A 23,762-nucleotide genomic window follows, 5' to 3' on the forward strand; every position below is an offset into this window, starting at 1 on the left:
GATCAATTTAAATCTCACTGCTGATCTTGGTATTTTTTTAACCTACTACCACCAGCAAGTCACATTTATTACTTCAACTGCAGAGTACCAAAATTAATAACATTCCCATAAGCCCCAGCTGTAGGTCAACATTGTGATTAGGACTAATTAGCATATGTTAGCATGCTAACACTCTAAAGGAAGTCAAGTCAAAGTTTTCACAATAAGAAATATGTAAATGTTCATCAAAGTCATTTAGAGATGGATGGAAAATATAAACTGACTTTTGTGAGGGGAAGCAATACAAATAATTTCAAAATGTAAAAAATTTAAAAACACAACAACATTGTACAGAGAATAAATGAACAGTAAAAACAGATTGGAAACAGATTGGCTACTGTAATCGCTATTTAACAACTAAAGCAAATAGATGGATCCAAAAGATTTCAGTGAAATATTCTACAGTTTAGGGCCAACAGTGGAACATCCTTAATAGCCTCCAGATTTTAAAAGTCTGGCTGCGTATAATGAAGCATTGATTTATTGGCACATCTGAGGGGTCTGGAAGTGGAATTGAGGATAAAGACCAAGATGGTGAATATGGTAAACATTACACCTGCTAAACACATTAGCATTTCGCTCAGATACCACTGTGGTGAAGTACAGCCTCAGAAAGCTGCTAGCATTTTTATTTTTATTTTTCCATTTATTTGTCATGGACAATGCGGTCTTAGACTGCTCCAGAATTAGCTGCTGAGCTATAGTTTATCTGCTGTCTCTGGGCAGGAGCCTACAGTATCATAAAAAGGACCACAAAAAGCATAACATCATCGCCATTAAAAGCATGACTTAATATTGCATAAATATTCATAATCATTTGAACATCGATCAATTCATAATAAAAGTTAATATGAAATTTATAACTAAATTAATAAATTTCATATTAACTTTTTTAAACTAGAACATAAAAGCTAATGAAAAAAATAACAAAAGAAAGAATAAATACTAAAAATAAGCGGCACATAATGACAACATATTCACTGATTTTGACTTGACTTTAACCACCTCGTCAGTTACAGTTTCATCTCGTGTTATTTGGTATAGAAAAGGCTGAGGGAGCAAATTCTGGTGTTGTACTCAACAGTCGCCTCATAATTAGGATCTTGCTTGTTTTATACATTAGGCAGCAGGTTATTAATCATGACAAGACTTGTAATTTTTCATTATATGACAGTGATGATTTTAGACTCAGGCATGGAAATACAGTAGATGTATGCATCTTTTTTCTGTAAATTCTGCTTCTTCACAAACTGTATCTTTAGTCTTTAAATTTTGGTATAAGTGACAAATGTATAGATGAACCGATAGATAAACTAGATTACAATATCTCCAGCCTTTTCCTGTAACACAATATAACTGTGATTGCAGTGCATCTGCATAAGACCACATACTTATGGTAGCAGTTATGTAGCAGGACAAAACACCTGAACTGCGAATATGAAATATTTTATGAAATAATTGAAATATGAAATAATTTATATTTCAGTGTTAAATCAGCCTGTGTAGAGGGTGGAGTAGATATGTGCTCTGGCTGCTCACTTCTCTGATCTCCTTTATCTTGGCCCCTCCCTTCCCGATGAGAGAGCCACACTGGCTTGCAGGGATGACCAGCCGCAGGGTGACTGGTGGCTTGGAGCTAATGGTGCCATTGGCCACCAGTGCAGTCAGGTCCTGGAGGAAGACACAGAAAGAAAAAAAATGTGGTGAGAGTGTGCCCCAGAGAAAAACAATCAGGTAGCAGGGGTCAGGTTGGAAATGGAGGGAGAGATAAATCACTGGAGGATGTTAACTCCAACAGTTAGGATAGAATCACGCTCATTGCTATGAGATTAACATAAATTATAACACCCTTTCAGTTTCCGTTTAATCAAGTCCTTGCTCATTAAGTAAGTTAGCTGAATTTTCTGAACATTGGAAATCAAATAGCAAAAAAGGAGAGGAATTTAAATCTCCCTAATGATGCCCTGTCAACATTTCACAGCTTATTAGCATATATATTCATAATTTTATCTGAACCAATAACAGCCAAGCTCAGCTACTGCATCAACGGAAATTCAACAAACACCTAGTAGGATCCAAGTGACAGGTCGAGCAAAGAGAGAACAAAGAGCAACCCAGCATTTCCACCTAATTAACATCTGCATCTGTAACTTGAAGCAGGAAGAGAAGTCCACAGAAGCCTGGCCAGCAACGAGTCTGTTTAATCATTATGTGATTGTATGAATTCTGTATAAAAGGGGAAACACTAATTGCAATACAGCAGGTGAGCAAATTGTTCTTTGAGCTTTGAGCTCTGCAGCATAAAACTAAGCCCACACACACTGTCCGCATGTCCTTCCTGCTGCCAGCATGCTGACACCGGTCACCTTGGGATTTCTTCTTCCACAGATCTTTTGAAAAGAACTGAATCAGTGAATTTATATGCGAAAATCTTCTCTTGTTTTAAGTTGCGTTGTCTGAAGGATTTACATTTTATTTGTTTGACCCTTTTTCTTTTGCCATGCAAGGAAATACGATTTTTTACTTAGATTATGAGACACACTTATTTAACATTAAAACTAGTGTAACTGTTGGAGGTATTTGTGAGTTTCTAAAGGAGTTAATTCCGGAACCTCACTGATTTGAAGAGTGTTGTTACAGTGCAGGTAGTAAACACCCATCTGCTCTGCTGTAGGTGAAGATTGAGCATTTAATTAATGAACAGTGCATCTCTGTGAACCTTTGAAATGTAAATATGCTGCGCTGTCTCTCTCTTTCCACAAAGTTCAACCCAACAAATATGTGACAGAATTCAAAGGCACGCTGCTTGTTTTTGAATAGTTTGTGTTGAGGCCAGTTAGGCAATAAAAATAGCAACGATTGACTCAGGAGGGGACAACATGGATGGATTAAACTTATGAAGGGAACTGCATAATATCTCAATAACTGTGAACTTTAAATTTGAAAAGCTCATTCTGATGTGGCTCTCGTGCCTTTCTGTTCCGTGTCTATATTTAGTGAGGCTCTCTGACGTCTTGTCTCATTAGGAGAAGAACACGCAGCTTGTCTGCACAATCACAAGTCTCTGGGCATCAATTTCTTGATTTGATCTAAAAATATAAGCCATATCTTAACAACTGTGAATGTTCCCATGCTTTCCTGTTCAATCCCAGCAAAAAGAGACTCTCAAAGCAAATTGGTAGAAATAAGACAGCGGTTACACAAGCTCTGGTCTCACAAAGAGTTGCTAAGCTTAAATCCGGAAAGCATATTGTGTTGCTGTAAAAAAAAGGACCCCAACATTATTTTGGAAAGATTATGTGGCTTTTATGCATACTGAGCCTCGACACCTGGAAACAAGCAACATGCATGATACTGTAGTGCTTGTCTTGTGTTATCAGAGCACTTTTTAGATTCTCAGAGCATTGTATTTGCATTAACACGGTTTGGGAAAAAGTCAACCACAAAACACACACAAGTGATCTACTGACAAATGAAAGAACTAAGGTAGTCTGGGCTGCTGTGTATTCACAAACTATTGAGACAAGAGGAAATGCAGAGTCTAATACTCAATGACAAGAACACGATTATTGCTTTTTTTTTTTAATTAAGGGTGTTAGTCATACAATAACTCAACTATGGTGAAAGCATGTCATGGTGGGTCAGCCAACATGTTGCCATGGAAACTCAGGAGTTTCAGGGTTGAAAAGAGGTGAATGTGAAAGATCTTTAATGAATACTGCACTGTGCTCCCAGCCAGCGTATGTTTACTGAAGGCTACTGAAGGAGCACCTGTTTTCCAGCTATCATCTGCGGTGAGTCAAAATCCGACTTAGGACCATGACGGACAGTCAGTATGGGCATTACCAGCACATAGAAGCTATCATTTGTAACTCATAAACTAACCACTGTACTCATCACCAGGTATAAAATCATTTACACTTCTATTGATTGGTTTCGTAAAAGTATGAAGGCATTTATTGGAAACAGGGCAACAAAAATTATAAATATAATCAACTTACTGCACAACAGTAAGTTGAATTCCATGAATTCATGAATTCCATGAATTCAACTTACAGGAATCTAAATGTCTTTGTGTCCATTCATCCAAAAAATTCCTCTACATCTCACCACATGAACTTGTTTGCACTTTTTCCATCCTTAAAAAACTAAATATTAGGCTCCATGCATAATTCCAAAAGGTTTCAACAAAATCAAAAACAAAAACAATTTTGTTTTCCCCTATCCTCAGTGTTTTCCCCTTGTATGAAACTTTTAAAGACACAACATAATTCTTAAACACTCCCCTTATTCTGGGTTAGAGCTTAATCATTATGATTGCTTCCTTTTGGGACATAACAACATGAGTTGATTTCAGAATGTGATGGGCAGTGATTATCTTGCATTTCAATTAGTTACCTCCTCCAGTTTGTATGTGATCATGGTGAAAGCTCTGAAGACACAGTCTGTGGAGCCGGTGATAGTAATGATTCTCTCTGGACAGGAGCCCTCTGAGATGTTGACCCGAGCACTGCTCTGTGGGAACACAGGTCACAAGGTCACCTGGCAGTCAACGTTAAAGGGGTAGTCAGACATTTTGGGAACATGTTTATTTGCTTTCTTGCTAAAAGTTATCTCCTATCTGCTACCTTCTACAGCATCTGTGATCTATGAAGCAGGTTATAATAAAGACAGGTGGAAACAGCTACTGTAGCTAAGCTGAGGCCTTCAGACAGAGTCAGATTAGCTGTTACCACTTATTTTCAGCTTTTATGCAAGGTACAAATATAAATGTATATTCTAACATGCTAACTTTACCCACTGGAAAAAGTTAATCTGACAAAATGTAGTTTTCCAGGCAGTTTGCTGTGGGCTATTATAGTGGCTGTGGTTAGTGGCTTCTTCTTTCTCTCTGCTTCTACTCTTTATAGTAAACCAACCTGCTAACTGTAGCTTCAAAGTCAGCATTCAGACATGAAGTTGGTACTTAACAGCCAACAAGACAGCACACATACGAATCAAAATTTCAAACAATTCCTCTTGTGGTGAGTTTCCCAGAGACATACAGTGGCCACAGACGTACGGTACAGAGCATAGCACACCTACAGTATGAGGTGGAACTGATGAAACTGAAAACTATGCAGCATATTTCAGGATCTCAACTGATGCCTTATAAGTCTGGAAGTTGAGTTATTGCATATGGACTTCTTGTTAAGTAGTAATAACCAGAAAGAAGTCTAGTTGCAATGAGTCAACTTCCTGAAAACCCCTAATGGATGACTGAGAATCGTTACTGACAATCTAATAGTTTTTCCTCAGGGAACTGTCCTCCTACAATAAATCCCCCGCCCTATATATGTTCCTTCCATTGTGTGTCTTTGTATTTATCTGAGTTAAAGTCACATGAGCAGAAACTTGACAGTACTTTGACCTCTGGGCCATTTTCTCCAGTCACTCCAGTGAGTCATGCTTGCACAGTGGCTGTAAGGCCTGGGGAGATACAGACAGGAAAAGGCTCATAGAGTTTGTAAGTAACAAAGACCCAAACTGTCTGGCTAGCTGAATGGATGGACGACTACCATAGGTGAACAGTTGATCCAGAAGCTCTACTGGGCTGTAATGTCTCATGACCTCAATATTCACCTGTTTGTTCTTCTGCCTCATAAAGTACAACATAAAACCTTAGCAGCCAGTGAAACACTCAACGTTGCAGCAACAGTGTTGGCCTAATTACTTTTAATACAAAGAGGTAACCAAGCGGCATTAGTTTAGCTGCACCCTTGAGATTTCTAAAGAGAGAATGCAGGAGAGACAGAGAAAATGGAAGCGGTTGTAAGCAGGAAAAGAAAGAGAAAGAGGATTTGGTGAGAGAAGAGCTAGAAGAAGGGTAGTGAATGATGGAGAGAGTGGATTTAAATTGAAAAGAAGCCATTATTGCCCAAAAGGCAATTCGGACAATGGACCTGTTCTGTGTTCCCAAACAGGCAGAGAACTTTATTATTAATACACACAACTGCCAGAAAGCTTGACCAGTGTTAAAGGACTTTCTGAGATTGAATTATTTTTTTCTCCTGAGATGAACCCACTGGATTTATGGCGACGGATGGAGAATTTTAGAAAATAAAAGGGACCAGGTATTAGAAACCAGAAACAAAGGGTGATTACTATAGCTGTATGGCATGCTGACACACAAACATTTACACACTCACAGTTAGTGACTCAGAAACCATCATACACGCATATAATCAACAGTAAATCTAATGACTTGCTAAGTAAACAGTACAAACATGAAAGTGAATGCCCTGCTGATGAAAAAACTGGGAATCTGTGAATTTAAAAGCCTGTATTGTACCTCTTCTCGTATTCGTTTCACAGTCTCTCCTTTCTGAAAAAAAGAAGATGAAGGAAAGTTTTAAATGGATTCAAATGCACTTTGTTTCTAAAAGAAATTATGTGCGCATCACACGACCTCTAAGTGAAACATGCTATTTTAAACCACACAACTCTGAGTGGAATTTAGCAGAAATAAATTCAGATAGAGTTTCAGTCTCCAATGTATCATGGTAGCGTCCTCTGCATTGGTTTCATAAAAAAGATATCAAATACATCTGAAAAGGACATGCACCTGCAGTAATAGCTGTATATTCAGTGTGTGTGAAGACCTCCTGCCAGGGACATGAACAATTTGTCAGACTTGTGTCACACTGCAGCACATCCTCTGCTGGTTTTTTGATTTCCTCTTCTTCTCTACCAGATTCTCTTCTGGTACAGAAGAGCAAAGCTGTCACACCTCTGTTCACACCTCCATGGGCCCACTGACGACTACCTACCTTACAAAAACAGTATCATCTCACAGCCTGGGCTACACTGTTATTTATTAGATTGGAGGAAAAGTTATTGTTTGTGGTTCATGTGACTCTGGTGTCTGTCTTCTACTGATGACAAAGAAATGAGAGGTTTGTGAAAGGAGGGGGAAAAGGCTTGGAAGGTGGAGTGGCAAGTTATTAGTGCAGCTATTGTAGATCAAGCCCCACATTGTGAGCCAAACTCATGTCTCTCTTTCTTGTCCTTCTCTATTTCCTACTTATTTTGATTTCTGTAACACACTGCAGAATGTACTGATGTCTTTTTTTCAGGACTTTTTATTGTCTGCATTCATTTTATTATATATATATATATATATATATATATATATATATATATATATATATATATATATATATATATATATATATATATATATATATATATATATATTCTGTTTCAATCCTTCTATTGATGTCTTTTGTAGAAGTTGTATTAGGGGGTTTGATAGCAGGAGCTACAGCCAAGCCCTTCCTAACAGACACTAAAAGTACCCACAAAGGGGCCAACAGTAATATGTCTTCGGAGCTCAGTTTCAACAAGAGGGTTGCAGGCGATGCTCTGATGCTTTTGTTTGATGGATTATTGTGTTGCATTGTACTTGGTGAATACAGCGGTGAGGTCTTAAGAGGGTTGGTATATGGCTGTTGCATTTAGGGCTGGGATTTTCAGAACAATTGTTTGTTAGAGGGCTTTGTGTTCTGTTACGTTTAGAAAACATAATCAAGACAGAGAGGAAAATTATTCTGTAAAGGCTCATTATGAAACCACATAAAAGGCATAAATAAGGTTGGCTGTTTAGGCAAGGTTGCAATGACAATCTATATGTATTTTAGGTCAATATTAAGATATAACCAATGAATACAGGAGGTATTTACACAATATAGGAAACAAATCTTTCAGTACAAAACAAATACTTTACACAAAAGTCAGTATTTATTGAGGTCCTCCTTTGCACTTAGATCGCATGTCTTAAAATGTTTTTGGGGGGTGACTGTCTTGATGTTTTCCTAAGTGATCTTCTCATATAAGTATCAGATTTCTTGCAGCCCTTCCCAGAGTTCTTTTTTAAACTTAGACTGTCTTTAACTATTTCCCTGTCCAGGGTATTCCATACTGCCTATGCCAATGATATTTAAACTTATACAAGGTCAGAGTCCATCACTCTCAGTTATTTTATCAGCATTTTTTAAATATGTAATTTCACTGCAGTGCTTGGGAACTGTTTCCGATCAGATTCTTTCCATGAGGAATGGCAGCATTCGTGATCCCATCAATTCGGACAATAACACTACTGGCAGAAATGCAGCCCCAAACACTGACAGACTCTCCACCATGTTTTTCCGAAGGCTGCACTTATTCTTCTACTTCCAATTTCTTGCATATTGTCAACTTTTCTGGACCCAAACATATTAAACTATGATTCATCACTCCATAATATTTTTTCCACTGATTTTCACTCGAATCTTTGTGAGCTTTTGCATATCTCAGCCTTTTTGCCCTGCGGCTTCTTAGCTGCTATATAGTACTTCTACAAAGGTCATTTGTGAATAAGCTTCTTCAGAATGTGGAAAGATCAACTTGGCATCTAGATAAAAAAGCCAGATGCTGATGGTCATGGTGGACTTCTTCTGGTCTCTCAAAAGAGAAACTCTGAGGAACTTCTTTTCATATTTTGGACAGTTGGATTATCACTTCTCTATTTGGCCCATGTCTTTTGCACAGTATGGTATTTGGCTTAAAACAATGAAATAACAGCTTCTGACGTAAAGTCAATAAGAGTACATACTATAAAATGCAGGCACAGCATTTCCAAGCATATACCTTATCTGATAAGGTAATATAATTTAAGATGAATAGTTTATATGTGAAGTAATTTGTTCAGGATAAAAAAAATAGTAATGTTGAGTATTCTCACCTTTCCTATGATGCTGCCAACCTCCTATATTAGACAAAGAGAAATGCAATCATTTAAAAAATTTAAAACATATAATCCTCAACATTTAACAATCCTAACATTAGATTTGTGTTAAATTCTATGTATTTGGTGTAAACTTCAAAAGGCAGTCAGATATATGCTCAAAAAAGGTCTGCATTTACATGTAAACAATGTAATCAGAAGGTTTGTACCTTTCCGTGCATGAGCAGTCGTAGTGTGAGGGTCACTCCCAAGCCCCCGTCCCCAAAGTCCTGCTCACAGTTCATAGTTATATGGGAGTGGTATGCAGGGAGACGCATGAACAAGGCTCATTCGCTGGTCACACACTCAAACGAAGGCCAGCGCTTGTTCTCTGGCTCTCCGCAGTCTTTCAGTGCTGCTCTGAGAGAGAACAAAATAATGACGTAAGGTTAAGTGTTACGTGTTTCAACAGAAAATGCTTTGAACAATGCAACAATTCTACCAAATAACTGTGTGAATCAGTATATAACGGTATATATTTGTATATATTTGCTCAAACATCTCTTGACTGCACAAAAGATGTTGCTAATGGTTAACACACATATTAAACATCCTTGACAAGAAATTCGGTATCATTATTTGCTTACTATAATGTGCCATTACTGAAAACTATGGCTCTTGTTCATTTCACTGAAGCTGTGTGCTTGTACTGTAAGTCACTGCATTGTTGACTGAATGATCATTTGCAGAGATCAAAGGAGATTTAGATGAGCAAAGGACAAATCATAGCTGTAATCAAACAGATTTAGAACACTGACGGTCTTCAGGCAGCACATTCTAATCACACATCTCTGTGAGGAACTTTATTAGTTTGAGTCCATGTAATATTGATAGTTATTCATAACAAAGCCATAATGAAGACCACTGTGTGTGCATGATATTGACCATAAGCACCAGCAGTGTCAGCAGTGTGGCATCTCATCAGAGCTTTGGGGTTCCAAGAGATTGTGGCTGGCCATCGATGACTAGCGTGCTGTCTATGTCTTTATTCACTGGAAAGCAGCTTCTCACATAGTAAGATTAGTGATTTATGAAAAAAAATCCTTACAGATGAGCATGGCATGAGATTCATCCAAATTTAATCAAATTCAATCGAAACAGCTTTCATAAAATTGAACATTTTGGGACTTTCTGAAAGGACCTGGTTTTATCTGCTCCATCACAGTCATCCGGAGATAAAAACATTCTGTTTCAGGAAGTTTAGCAGAATTTACACACAAGCTAGACATACAAAGTATGTACTTATCCCAGAATGATGATGTGCCAGCAGCTACAGTACCATATGTGCATATCCGGTATATGGTGTATGGTATAATGATTAATGTACGGGGTCACCTGTTCACTGTCTCAACAAGACAAGTACATTTCGTTCATGGACTCATTAATATCTTCTCTTAACTTGAATTTTCTTCCTTTTTTCAATGGGAACAGGGGAGGTAATAAAAAAAAAAATAATACATGTACATGTTGAGCAGAATGTTTTCAAATGCAATTGTAAAAGCAATTTAAGTAAATGGCTCTATTACTGTAGTTAAGTTCAGCTTTGTTGTATCTGGACTGTACTTCATTATTTTTATTTTAAGCCATGTTATTCATCTACTTTAGTGCATTTAAAGGTAAAATACTCTACTTTTTAATCCAATGCATTTATTTATTTTTCCAACTCAAAAAGAACCTAAGTGCCCCTATTTTGTTATTCTTTTTGTCCATACATTTACAGGTTTACGTACTTTCCACACTTAGGTATTTTACAAAAATATAATCAAGAAATAAATTAGAATAGACTATTAAGGACTAATGTATCCAGTAATAGATACATTAATTAAATTACCCCCACCTTATACCGGCTGTAATATGAGTTATATTGTTATTGTATTGTTGTTCAGACCAAAGTACAATATCAGAACTGTATGTATACAGTCAGTACTTAAAAATTTCAATTTTGTAAGAAAAACCCTCCTAACAGTGGATTCCTTTATTGTTGCGTACTGTTTTTAACAAATTATTCTTCTCTCTTTGACTCATCAAGGACGCTTTTCTTTGTCTGCCAAGTGCATTCCAACCAACCTACAGTGCCACTTTAAGCTGCAGTGCTACAGACTCTGCATGACATTTTCTTTTTTCTTGTTGTTTATTTATATCTATATTAATCTTCTTGTTAAAGATTGAGTGAGATAAGTATTGGTGGAGATGATATTTAATTAATGGGATTTATTTTAGATGAGGTCCAATTCATGAGAGACTTGTTCTAGGCAGGTTTATTGCTTTTGCTTAGGCATAGCATCACTGCTTTCCTGATTTATTTATGCATTGGTTGTTTGCAATGACCCACTCATGTGTTCACATACATCTTTCTTAAGATATCACAGAGCTCAACTGCCAGGACATGTTTTGTATTCTCTTCATGGCTGTGGCACTGTCTGGCATGTAAGCCCACCTAAAAGTGGTATTAATTGGAGCAGAGTGTCATTTTCGCTGGATTAGATTGTATCAAATCAACCTTCTTCTACTTTTGTAGAAGGAGATGCTCATTAGATTGACTTACAAAACTATCAGTTAGAAGCTCATCTCCATACAATTTCCATAAAGATCAAACAAAGCCCAGGGGATTGACTGAACATAAGAAAAAACATTTTACTTCCTGTCAGCTACAGATATAAGGCCATGTAATCATGACTTTAAGCTTGATCGATGCATCCTGAGCACATGTGTTAGGCTGGAGCACATTTGTGCAACCCGTGGGCTAACTTCATTATGTGTAGCACTGAAGGGCATGGCTAAAGTCTTAGCATTTGATTGCATTAAGAGTTAATGGTTGGAGGGATCATTATGTGCTACTCTGTGGGTTGATAACAAGGCATGTGCTCTGTGTCTGTGAGAGGGCGGAGAGCCTCTGAACTCCTTGTTTCCAGAATCCCAAGCAGCAGCATTCCAGGACAAACAGAGCTCCTCTGTTCTAAATTAGACTCAGAACAGTGAATTAGCAAAGTGCAGACTGCAGCACCAGGCTGCCAAAATACAGTTAGAGCAGAAGACAGGCAGAGAGCCCATCTACTGTCCTGCTCCTCAGTCACTGTGTAACCTTGGTCCTGCTTTTGTCTGATCAAGCTCAGCATGGATACTGGAATGAATCTGCATGATTGTCTTTATTCAGCTTTAAACAAAATAAAGCATGACTTTGTGACAAAATGACTTACAAAATGGTCATGCCAAAGGGTCATGCCAAGCGCCATATGTCTTGAGGCTATTATCAGCTTAAAACAGCAACAAATGATTATTTTGTTTTATTATTTCAACTGGGGTTAACTCTTGGACTTTTGGCACATCATTTCTATTGGTTATGGTGACACTGCTTTCATCAAAGGAAGGATAGAGGATCACACAACATTGTAACATTGCTACCATGAAGTCCAATGTGCCACAACTCTTTGGCCAAGTATGTAATCACCCTGGTGAATCAAAACCCCCCAACTACACAAATCTATATTATATAGATTATATAATATATAGATTATTATATATATTATAAATTATATAATCAAATCCATATTTGTTTGAAGATTACTAACTGATCCCTTAGCATGCTCGATTCAAGCAGCTCACAAAGAAAGCATGTTTAGACTTCCTAACAACATCCATTTGTTGAATTTGCTAAATACATTTACAATAAATTAACATCTAAGGCTTTTACTGAAATATCTAAAACAGTACTGGATTGATTGCTTCAACATTTCATACATTTTGATGATCTGTATGTTATCATATATTATTTAGCATATGGTGTTGGTGGATTTAATATTATTGCATATTTTGAATTTGTATTACTAGTGGACTATAGTAAACATGGGGTATTAAGGTTTCTTACAAGAATATTGTTATATTTATAGATAAAAATTAGGTAAAACCTATAAATGCAATATAAGACCCACTTAAAGTTATATAATGTAACTTTTTATATGTCATATAAAAACATGACTGAGCAGCGCTAGTAGAAGTGAACAGATATTAGCATCTAAGCTATTTGAGCAAGGTTGGCATTTTAACTAATTAGAGAATGAAATGTATTTTTTTTTTATTATTAAGGTTTTCAGCTTTCTCACACTATCTCTGTCTGCACTGGCAGAGCACTGCAAATTATAGCAGATTGTAGGAGAGCACTGCAGAGCAGGGAGAGCGAGGGCTGGGCGGAGTGGAGTAGAGTGGAGTGGATTGATTTCAAAGCTCATGCTAGCACTAACTTTAATCGCATACTGTATTTTAAATTACCAAAAGATGTAATAATACCAATAATAATATTCTTTAATATATATATAATGACTACAGATTTTTCTTTTTTGTTCTTTTTTCGTGAAGCATACATAAAGATATAATGGACAAAACCAAGTAGAACACATCCCTTGACAGCTGCCAACTATATGTTTTTCAATGTTTTTAAAAGCATCGACTCCAGAGACAATGTCAAGATGAAAAGGATATTGTCAATCCGCTAGTCTACAGGACTGCACACCTGTTCTGAGAGGCAACCATGTCCCTCATACAACAAACAGATGGCTCCAGGCTGGCTTAGAGGAAATGAAGAAGGAATGTGGACATACCAGGTCTCCATGGTGAAAGATGGCAACAGGGTTCCCCTCACCATACAGTACATACAGGGGGCCACGCATATTGAATGTCTGCTCAATAAACATACAGAGGCAGGGAGGATAAGGTGTCCTCAGCGTACGCACATATAGTGCTGGAGGTGCAAGGGTGTCAACGTGTGTACACGCGTAGGCTCAGGGCAAGAGGTGCCAGAGCACTCACACACGTGCTGCTACAACCCTCCTCACACATATACAGACAACCACAATCACAGGTCTGTGTGCACCAAAAGAAAGCCATGCACAGCTGATGGGATGAAAGGACACAACAGTTCACACACAGAAATGTGTCCAGTGGAAACACAAGCACGAGTGAGGCTTTGATCTGCTGAGAAGTATCATGAGAGAACTATCTGCTGCTGAACAAACTGAAACCTCTGCCATGTTTGAGTACATGGGCTGACATAATGAGAGCATCATCTCCTGAGATAATGAGAACAAGAAAAAAAATCACATCAAACACAAAGATGGAAAGAAACAGTGTCCTCTAGCCTTCTTTTCACTATTGGTTACTCCTCCAAACTTAAACCATCAGAGAATGTTTGCCCACTTCCACACGCAGTTACAGTAGGTACACAGTCACAAATGTAAACAATCTTTGCTGACATTTGGAGTTTGTGTCTATGAAGCTGAAACAAAAAACTGTACTCAAACTTGCGTGTAGAAGCCCTAAGTAGTTGTGAAGTAATAGCTACGACTGCATAGTCACATGATTCTGAATATTTACATTTCAGTATGATTATGACTTTATGCAAAGGCTTATTAAATAAATGAACTCGATTCTGTGTGACTGTAATATTCAAAGAAGGGCTAGATAGTTGCATTACCTTTAACCACAACACTGCCACAAGGCATGCTGGGATTTGTCAGTAATACAGATTTATGAGTCGTGCAGAATAGAAGCGCACTTTGAACCTCCTCCTAACGTTTCAGAAATCATATCTTATCCTCCACTGGCTTTAGCTACACTAAACAACACTGTTCAAAATAATCTTTATTATTTTCTCAATTACATTGAATATTTAAGAAATGTTTATAAATGAAATATAATATGTGGTAAAAATCCAACAGTCAGCCAATCTGCTTCCTCTGTGTGGGACAACAAATTCAGCTCAGGGCATAACACACTCCCATCTAGTTGGATCTACCAAGAAAAGCAGGAAAAATATCACAAATATAGAAATTTCTTAAAGCTAAATAATCTAAACTAACCTGTTTTTGGCAAAAATGATCCAATCACTATAGTAAGAATCTCACAGAGAAAATATGTCTTCAGGGCCTTAGCTCGGCTACACATGCAATATATCCTGGAGGTCTATAGTATGACACTAAAGACAAAGCTTACTGAGACCTAAAGGCACTTAATTTGAGTATGAATTGATTACCTCACCATAGCTGCACTTCCACACTCTCTTCACCAAGACAAGAGAGAGAAAAAAGAAAGACCACAGGAGGACAGGGCTTTAGCTGTGAAATAGGAGAGGCTTGAAATTAAAGAGCAGTGTTTCATTTCTCAGCATGTCTGTCTCAGCTCTGTCACATATAATAGGAGGGGTCAGCCCTCAGCACAGAGGGGACTGTCCTCTCCTATCAGCCCCTAGATTCATCTAGTGTTAAAGCATAGCCGTGCCAGCCTGTCAACCACAAGGCCCCAGAGAGGGTTATCAGACCCCTGGGCTGCCTGCTGCTCCTGGTGCCAGCTCAGCTTCTCCCCAGCAGACAAGCAGCAACTGCATTAACCACAAACACTGCATCTAAACTTGGCCTGACACAGATGAGATTACCCTGAAACATTGTGTTTTTAATACATATTCTGGAGCATTTTACAAATAGATTAAAACTAAAAAGATATTCCTGCAGATTGTATAAACAAATTAGCTGAAAAGCTGCAATAAATGTTTCTAAAAGTGTAGTCACAAAATTACCTCAGTAAAAAATTCCAAAATCTCTTCCTCACACACAAAAGTAAATTATTTCTCACTATTATACCAACTGTCATTCCACTTCTTGCAACATGATGATGCTTAAACTCAACCTGCTTGTGTCGCCCTGGTGATCATCGCTATCTTTCCTCTTCGCTCTGATCTCCTTCTGTCCCTCCTTCCTTCCGTTTAATCAGCACCAACTCTCTACGCCTTTCTCCTCCACTTTATATGCCCTGGTTACCTGCTCCTCTCTGCCAGATCTTCTTCCGGTTCCCTGTGATCCAAGTTACCTTTTTTTCCCCTAAGCTCTGATTTTGTCCTTTCCAAGTTATTCTCTGGTTTTTTGAGCATTTGTTTTTTTTTTCTCACCTGGCCGCTGGACCCAAATCTCCCCGAAGAGCTCTGCCTGCACGTCATCATAGTGAGAGGTTTTTACGCAACTTTGCTCTTGTGGATTTAGTGTATTTTGGACAATTGATTAGACGACTGAAGTATGCAAGACTGAAGTATTCCTTTGATATCTTTTCTTTTCCGACACTTTTAGTTGCTACTTTGTATCTTGGTTGGTTTAAATTTTAGTTGTTACTTTGTTGTTGCCTTTGTTTTTTTTCCCCTCATAGTTTCAGCCGGCCTTAGTTCTTCTCTTTTTCCCTGTCCTCTCACCTGTATCGGCTCCCTCCCCTCACGATTACCAACTCATCACCATCCGTGCTCTTGACGGCCATGTGTTGAACCCAAGGGAAAACCACTGCGAAAAATGTTCTTTCCAAATCATTTGGTCCCCCCAGCAACCACTTGTTCTCGACTCCAGTTGGCTTGTGCATCTCAATCCCTGTGGCTGAAAGGTAAAATCATCAACTATGGGCCTTCCTCCCCATTCCCAAGATTTATCACAACCTAAAATCAGTCTTTTGCAAAGTAAAAGCCACATCTCTTCCTCCTCACTGCCCTTATGACTGTGCCATTGACCTCCTATCTGGCACCATGCCACCAAGCGGCCGACTTTATTCTCTCTCCAGCCCCCAGCGCAAAGCCATGGAGAAATTTATATAAACTAGCCTTTAGCAGACATTAGACCTCTGGATATGGAGATAGACAGGTCCGCATGGGGGAGGGGAAAGTGTGGACAACCACTTTTAACACACCGGCCGATCACTTGGAATAGCTGGTCATGTCCTTTGTTCTAACAAAGGCTGTATTCACCAACTTTGTCAATGATGTGATGGGAGACATGCTGAATAAGTTTGTTTTCGTCTACCTAGACGATATCCTCATCTTCTCCTCTCAGACCAAGCACGTTGCACATGTTAAAAAGGTTCTAAGCTGGTTATATCAAAACAATCTCTTTGCGAAAGCTGAGAAGTTTGTCTTTCTCTCGTCCTCTGTCTCCTTCAGGAGTTCATTATCTGCTCAGAGAGCATGGAGATGGAGCCCGGGAACGTGAGCTCTGTGAGGGAGTGGCCCATTCCCGAGTCCTGGAAGCAGCTGCAGCATTTCTATGGGTTTGTCAATTTCTATAGGTGATTTATTAGGAGCTATAGCACTATCACCGCACCTCTCAATCTACTTACATCCAGTAAGAGACCCTTTTCTTGGTCTCCTGAAGCTGATCGGGCCTTCTCTCACCTGAATGTTGCATTCTCCTCAGGTCCTATCCTCTCTCCCTGATCCCAGTAAACAATTTATTGTGGAAGTTGATGTATCAGATGTGGAGGTGGGGGCTGTCCTGTCTCAGAGGGCCCGGCAGTATTCTAAGGATGGGACCTTTTCTTCAGTTCAACCTAGCCTACCGCCCTGGTCACAAGAACACCATAGCTGATGCTCTGTCCCGTGTATTTGATTCTACCTCTGCTCAAGAGGAACCAGACTTCATTTTACCATCTTCCATCCGTTTATCAGTTAAGCTAATGTTCCGATTCCCCAACTTGTCCTGAGGGACCTCTGTTAGTACCTGATCAGCTCTGGTTTAAATTGCTTGATTGGTTTCATATCTCCGGCCTTTTTTGCCACACTGGTGTTTCCCCTACACTCATCGTAGTGCGCCAGCGTTTCTGGTGGCCCACGGTTTCCTCCTACAACCTCTCTCTACTCCAAGGCCTCTTTTCCGTTGATTTTGTTACCGGTCTTTCCCCATCCCAGGGCAACACGGTAATTAGTAGTAGTTGACAGATTCTCTAAAATGGTCCAATTTATTCCCCTACACTTCCATCTGCTAAAGAAACTGCTGAAACTCTAGTTAATCTCGTGATGTCGTCTCCGACTGGGGCCCCCATTTTATATCTAAATTTTGGAGAAAGTTTTTTAGGCTGCTTGATGTCAGTTTCTCCTCAGGATTTCCCCCTCAATCCAATGGTCAGACTGAGAGGATAAATCAGGATCTGGAGACTGGGCTCTGGGTCCTGGGACCCATCAGCCTCTACGGGGTTGACCCCCTTTCAGGTAATGTATCGTTATCAACCTCCACTATGTGACTCCTGTGAAAGAGAATCATCTTTTCCTTCGGCACTGGGATCCGTGTGGTGCTGTCAGTTGGGCCTGAGGATTACGCAAGCTGCTCTGATCGGGACCTTGGAATCATATAAGAGATCTGCTAACAGACACCGTAGCTGTGCCCGCCAGTATCAGATAGGACAGTGAGTATGGCTCTCCAAGGCAGACATCCCCCGCCATGTCGAGAACATAAATCTGGCCCCACCAGGTTCACCGGCCCATTGCCCATTGCGAAGTTGGTCAATTCTGTGGCAATAAGACTGCTACTTCCCAGATCTCTCAGAATTCACCCCACATTCCATGCTTCCCGTGTTAAATGATCCACCATCATCAACCAAATCAGCCCCTGCCTTCTCTGTCGATGCAATTGTTGAAATCGGGCCAGCAGGGCCGGGCATCCAGTGCCTAGTGGACTGGGAGGGTTATGGCCCCAAGGAGTGCTCGTGGGTGCCGGGCTAGTTGATCCTGGAATTTTAAGTTGTCACCTGCGTTTTCTCTCTTCCTTAGATCGTCCAAGACACTACCAGCTCCTTCGGTCCCCTCTGCTGCACACCTTTTGTCACCCTGTCAGTCCACCTGTCCCATCACTACACTTAAATTCAATAAACTATACCTTGCCTTCCCAGTCCTTTGCTTGTCCTGCACCTTTCTGGGTCCGATAAATCAGATATTAAAACTTGATACTATGACTGTCAAGGAGGTGTGTTAAGTTAGTTTGGGCTCAGGGGTTATTAATGAGCGTATACTATTGAAGAACATGGCCGTCCCGGGAGAACCATACAATGATCAAGTGCTGTCATTGTTTTCACAAAGGATCCTGTCTGCTCATTAAGTAAACCTGAGTTCCTTCCTACCGGCAGGGATAAAACAACACAAACATACAAATAATGAACCTCACAAGACCGTGTTTCTGGGCTGTCAATTGTTGTCTCCCAAGCAGCTGCTGGTTCCAGACACACAGTGACACTGTCTGAGCCTGTATTTATGTGACTTTAGTGAGCATGGGGACAGTGGGCGGGGTCCCTTATACTGTACGCTTGTCATTTAACTTAACTTTTCTCAGGCAAGACCTTAAACTAAGGACAATTTTTATCATTCAATTACTTTTTTTTTTTACTGAAAAATGCCCTTATTGCAGTTATAACTTATAATAGAGAGAAAACAAATGTATTTATATACTACAATATATGCTGTATGATGAAATCAGCAATTCACCAAATTTAATTAAGAAGCTAAAATCAGTGACTTAATCCTCTGCATCTTATAAATCTTTAAAAGTAACTTTAGGAAAACCTCTAGCTGCAGTGCAGTTTTCATTGGATGATACGGTTTGACTTCTCTAGAGCGTTTATTCCTCTGGACGCAACATGGGAATGTTTTGGTCATTTGCCTTACAATGGCATGCTTCTTATTTTTAGAGAGCTTCTATTAGGACCATATATCATCCTGAATGTTTTTTTTTGGCATAGTGGAGAATACACTTTGGCAGGGTATTAACTCTAGCTTTTATCCTATCCCTCTTACTGGATGAAGGTCACTCTCTATCTGCAAAATGACTTTCCTCTCTTCTCTTTCATCCCTGTTTTCCTCCCATCCTCCACACCAGGGCATGAGTCAGAGAATCTGACACCTCAAATGAGAGAGGAGAACCGTAGAGAGAGACAAACTGAGAGAGAAAGATGAAGAGATGGGGACAGTTTGAGAGAAGAGAGAAGAGTCGATCGATATCTCAGAGAAACAAGTAACCTGAGAAGTAGTGGACTGAGCTGGCTTCCTTCGCGCACAAAAAAAATAACACTTTTAAAAATTGCAATTAAATTAATCAGAGCACAGATAGGGCAGGAGTCCTTCCATAGATTTACTGTACACTATACTTTAAAGTGGTGTACAATGTGTCTGCAAAATCACTGTTTACAGCAGCAGTATTCTTAAGTTAGCTAAGCTGAAGGTGTGTTGTTTGGGATACAACAGATTCAGGCACGTTGAGCTGAAGCTACATATTATGTAAGCTTCACCACGAACTGAACACAAACCCAAAAATAGTGCAGTCCCTGTTAAATATTTCAGGCACTCAGCAGCTGAAGGGGGGGGGGGGGGGGAAGTAAAATGCTTCTCCCCTTGGTCGCAATACAAAAACACTTACACACACACACTGATGATGCAGATGGCCAATTGAAAGAAAAACCTCCATTTAGTGTACTGAAGAGCAAAGAGGATTACTGTCACAAAGGTAGTCTTTTAGCTTATTCGCTATATATGTACAGTACAGCACTTTCTCACTGGGGTGGCGCAGCATCTGCCTATTATTTCTTGAGTCACTTTCAGGGTAACTTCTAAACTAAATAAATCAAGCTCAAGGGACTTTTTGCGAGACACAACAGGAGAGTCACAAGGCCTGATGGGTCAGTCTTCAGAGCTCAACACAGTGCTATCTTTTCATAGAAGAAACAGCCGGCGGCTGAAACAACCACTGGGTCAGTCTTAAGAACAGCAGCGAGGGTCACATTTTGTTTCAGGAGAAAGACTCTTTTCATTGCAGAACAAAAAGAACTTTACTTCGTTTATTTGCACAGAAGCTGCCAGATGATAAATCAATAAGTATTTATGTGAAACTTTTTCAGACCTTTCTTGTACAGCATAGCCTACCTTATGATACAACATAACAATAATGAACGTTTTGCAAAAACTTATTTTGACTGACACAGCTCAAGAAAGTACAGAGTTGAGTCTCAAGTGTCTGTAGTTATTAGATAGTGACAAGCACAGGTTAATTGCTCAAATGCAGGGTAATTGCTACAGGAGACTTATCACAAATATTGGAAAGGAAATTAATTTGTATCATAACAATGCTCCGGTGACAACAACACAATAAATGCTTGGTTGCAGATGATGAGACTGCCCTGTGAAACTCTGAAGCACTAAAAGTTATTACAGAACAGTACATGGTTTACATGAAAAACAGAAACCGTATATGACTAATTGGATTTTGATATGACTTTAGGAATTATGAGAATTAAAGAAACATCTGCATGTAATTTTGTATGTTCGGGCAGGAGGAAAAGAGTGCTCCCAGAGTGCTGTTAATGGCTACATTATCTAGGAAAGCCCTTCTTGTATTCTCCAGGTCAGTAATAGGTGATTGAATATCCATGATGTCCCTCTGCAGAACAATTTAATGGGGTGAAGCTGCTGCACTGGGCTGCATTTGCATGACGACTGCAAACTAAAACTAAGCATTGTGCCTGTTTTTCTCCCCCTTCATTCTGAACAGCGTCTTAGTAGATGAGAGGGATTATTGGCAGTTCCCAGACGTTGGAGCAGCATGTGTCAGGTCTGGCTTCTGTTATTTATGAATCCTCTCAGCCCCAGCCCTCACTCTGCAGCACAGATGCAGGTGGGGTTTCATTATTGGAGATGCTCTTCCACTTCTTATTAGATCTCTGACTCTCAGAGTGCATTAAGGAATTGCATTTGGACAGAGAGTCAGCAATACATGATGGTCTGTCTTTGTGCCCCCTGGAGTGTGTGCCTGCCTCTCACATCAGCCAAATTGTACTACAGCATGTGGTCTATTCCCTTTCCACTTTTTTTCAGTATAAATGTATTATTTGCACTCAAGCAGACAACCCTTTCACCACACACATACACAGAATTTTATATTGATCTATAGTACGGGCTTAGGAACATAAATATTTGTAAATCTGATTTATGTTCTTCTACTCCATATATTACAGTACATCCCACTAACAGTCACACCCTGAGTGCAATTATCTAACTGTGTCCCATTTCCCCCTAATATTTATTTCAGCAGATGCTCACAGGAGGTACAGATACAAGATTCATGAGCATCACCAGAAGGCAAAGACTATGATTTCCTTAATCAATCATCTGGTCCGTTCTCAGGTGGGTTTAATTGTCCTATTGTACTTCAGACTGTTTCAGATTACAGATGACAAGTCTCCTAAATTTCATGTGATCACATTGTGCTAAATTTACTACATTTAGGCCTAAGCAAACACAACATGTGAGTAGTAAAAAACTGGAGAGGTCAAAGGCGTCATTCCATTTCAACCCACAATATGGTTAACTACGATGATATCAAGCCTGTTAGTACCTTTTGTGCTAAATGAAAAAAAAATGCTAGTACTCAATGATTATAAACTGTATTGAGCAGAAAAAAATTAAAATATCGTGGAAACTGTATCACCCCAAATACACACTACTACATCTAAACTACAGTTGACCAAATGTGACTAGATCCTTAAATTCATTAAAACAACAAGTTGAGCCAAAAACATCTGCCGAGAATGTTGGGTTGTGATTTGCGTGTGTCTACACGACAGTTTTTCTATCCAGTGTAAGATTAATGCAATTACGCATCTTGGTGAATAATGGTGCTGTCACACACACTCGCTGTCTCAGCACCAAGAAGGCGCCCACAGTACTGGACTTGTTGAGAACAATCTTTGTGTTTAGGACTGGCCTGGCCAACGGGGTCCACTTGCATTATCATAAAACCGTCGACGCACAAGAGACCTATTGTCTCCAAGGACTCCCAGTGGCCCCTGCTCATCTGGCGACTTTGTGCCATATGTTGGATTTAACACCGTTATCTGTGAATTCAACTCCAAAGCACGATTCTAGCAAATTATTTCATCCTATAGGGCACTCTAGGCTACTCGTGAATGCGCCCAATTACACACATTGTAGTTATTATTTAGAAAAAACAGAATGTTTAATAGTTAAAATACCTGATTAGGGCTTTACTTCAATGACGACTCTACAGAAGAGTTTGTAGGCCACATTGAGAATTTGATATAATGTGAGTAATAAACACTGAATTTGACAGTCGGTAGCGATCAAGGCTGTCCCCCGTTGGTTAAGGGCTGCTTGAAGTTGCATAGCCTACAGTCCAAAAAACTGATCATCTAATTCACATACCTGATTTCATGTAAAAGGTCGGAGGCTGCAGTTCCCACTAAAGTAGCCCCATGGATCTGTGTTGAGCGGGATTTGTATCCACATAGAGTGTAACGGCACAAACGTGTGATGCTTGCTGTCCTCCCGGTGCGTCAGCAGACTGGAGTGCAGAGCGCTTGTGCGCTGAAGAGGGGAGAGACACAGAGAGAGAGATGCAGGCGGCGACCACCCCGCTCACCCTGATAACCATCAACCGCGGCAGCCCGGGAGAGAGAGCCGAGCGCTCTCTGGGTAAAAAACAAAACAAACTAACAACCCTTAGTCAAGGTTGTTTGTTTCTAGCGGCCAGTGTGTTTGAATCCCTGTCTCGGCCGCTGTGGTGGGATCCTTCCCGTCCCTAAAGAACCTCTACGGGGAGCGCAGAGCACCTCTCGCTGCGTCGCTCCGCAGATTGACACATCCTGAACCACTGATCCTCTGTGCGGTGTGCAGTCGCTGCATGATAGAGGAACATTTGCTGAATCAAAAAGTGCTGTATTATATTTTTCCAATTACACAGCGTGTTATCATAAAGAAAGCTTTGCCAGATTTTAAATATTTCTAATTACATTTATTATGTTGCAGTCGCTTTTTATTTACACTTCATTGAGCCATAAGCCAGATTGCACATAGATCTGACAAACTGTCAAGGGTTTAGAGGCAAGACATATAATATGCAATGCACTAGACTAGACACTAGAGAAATGTTGAACCAAGTATAGTTTTCTTTGAAGTTTTTGGTGAGTATTGGATCATTAACTTTTTTTCATACAGCGCCATCTTGTGTATTTATCTTGATAATGCAATTTATCACCACAAATTGGTTTATGCCTTCTTAAAATATCTATTCATCCTTCCGTTTACTACTCTACGACCTAATGCAGTCTGCATTGCTGTAGGGGTCAG

General features: G+C 39.6%; 1 protein-coding gene across 3 annotated transcripts in view; it reads right to left on the bottom strand.

The window, feature by feature from the left end:
- LOC137139633 (poly(rC)-binding protein 4-like) overlaps positions 1–23,250 on the bottom strand; it is a 36,084-nt gene extending 12,834 nt beyond the window's left edge. For 2 of the 3 annotated variants that reach the window (XM_067527154.1, XM_067527152.1), the window contains exons 1-6: positions 22,839–23,250; positions 9,013–9,202; positions 8,801–8,824; positions 6,371–6,403; positions 4,438–4,554; positions 1,579–1,710 (exon numbers count right to left, since the gene is read on the bottom strand). In XM_067527154.1, coding sequence (XP_067383255.1) covers positions 1,579–1,710; positions 4,438–4,554; positions 6,371–6,403; positions 8,801–8,824; positions 9,013–9,120 — 414 coding nt within the window. In that variant the 5' untranslated portion in view covers positions 9,121–9,202; positions 22,839–23,250. The remainder of the gene's footprint in view (positions 1–1,578; positions 1,711–4,437; positions 4,555–6,370; positions 6,404–8,800; positions 8,825–9,012; positions 9,203–22,838) is intronic. The other variant, XM_067527153.1, reaches the window with a different exon arrangement.
- Between the last annotated feature and the right edge of the window lie 512 nt (positions 23,251–23,762).

This window comes from Channa argus, chromosome 13 (assembly GCF_033026475.1).
Source record: "Channa argus isolate prfri chromosome 13, Channa argus male v1.0, whole genome shotgun sequence".
NCBI lineage: Eukaryota > Metazoa > Chordata > Actinopteri > Anabantiformes > Channidae > Channa > Channa argus.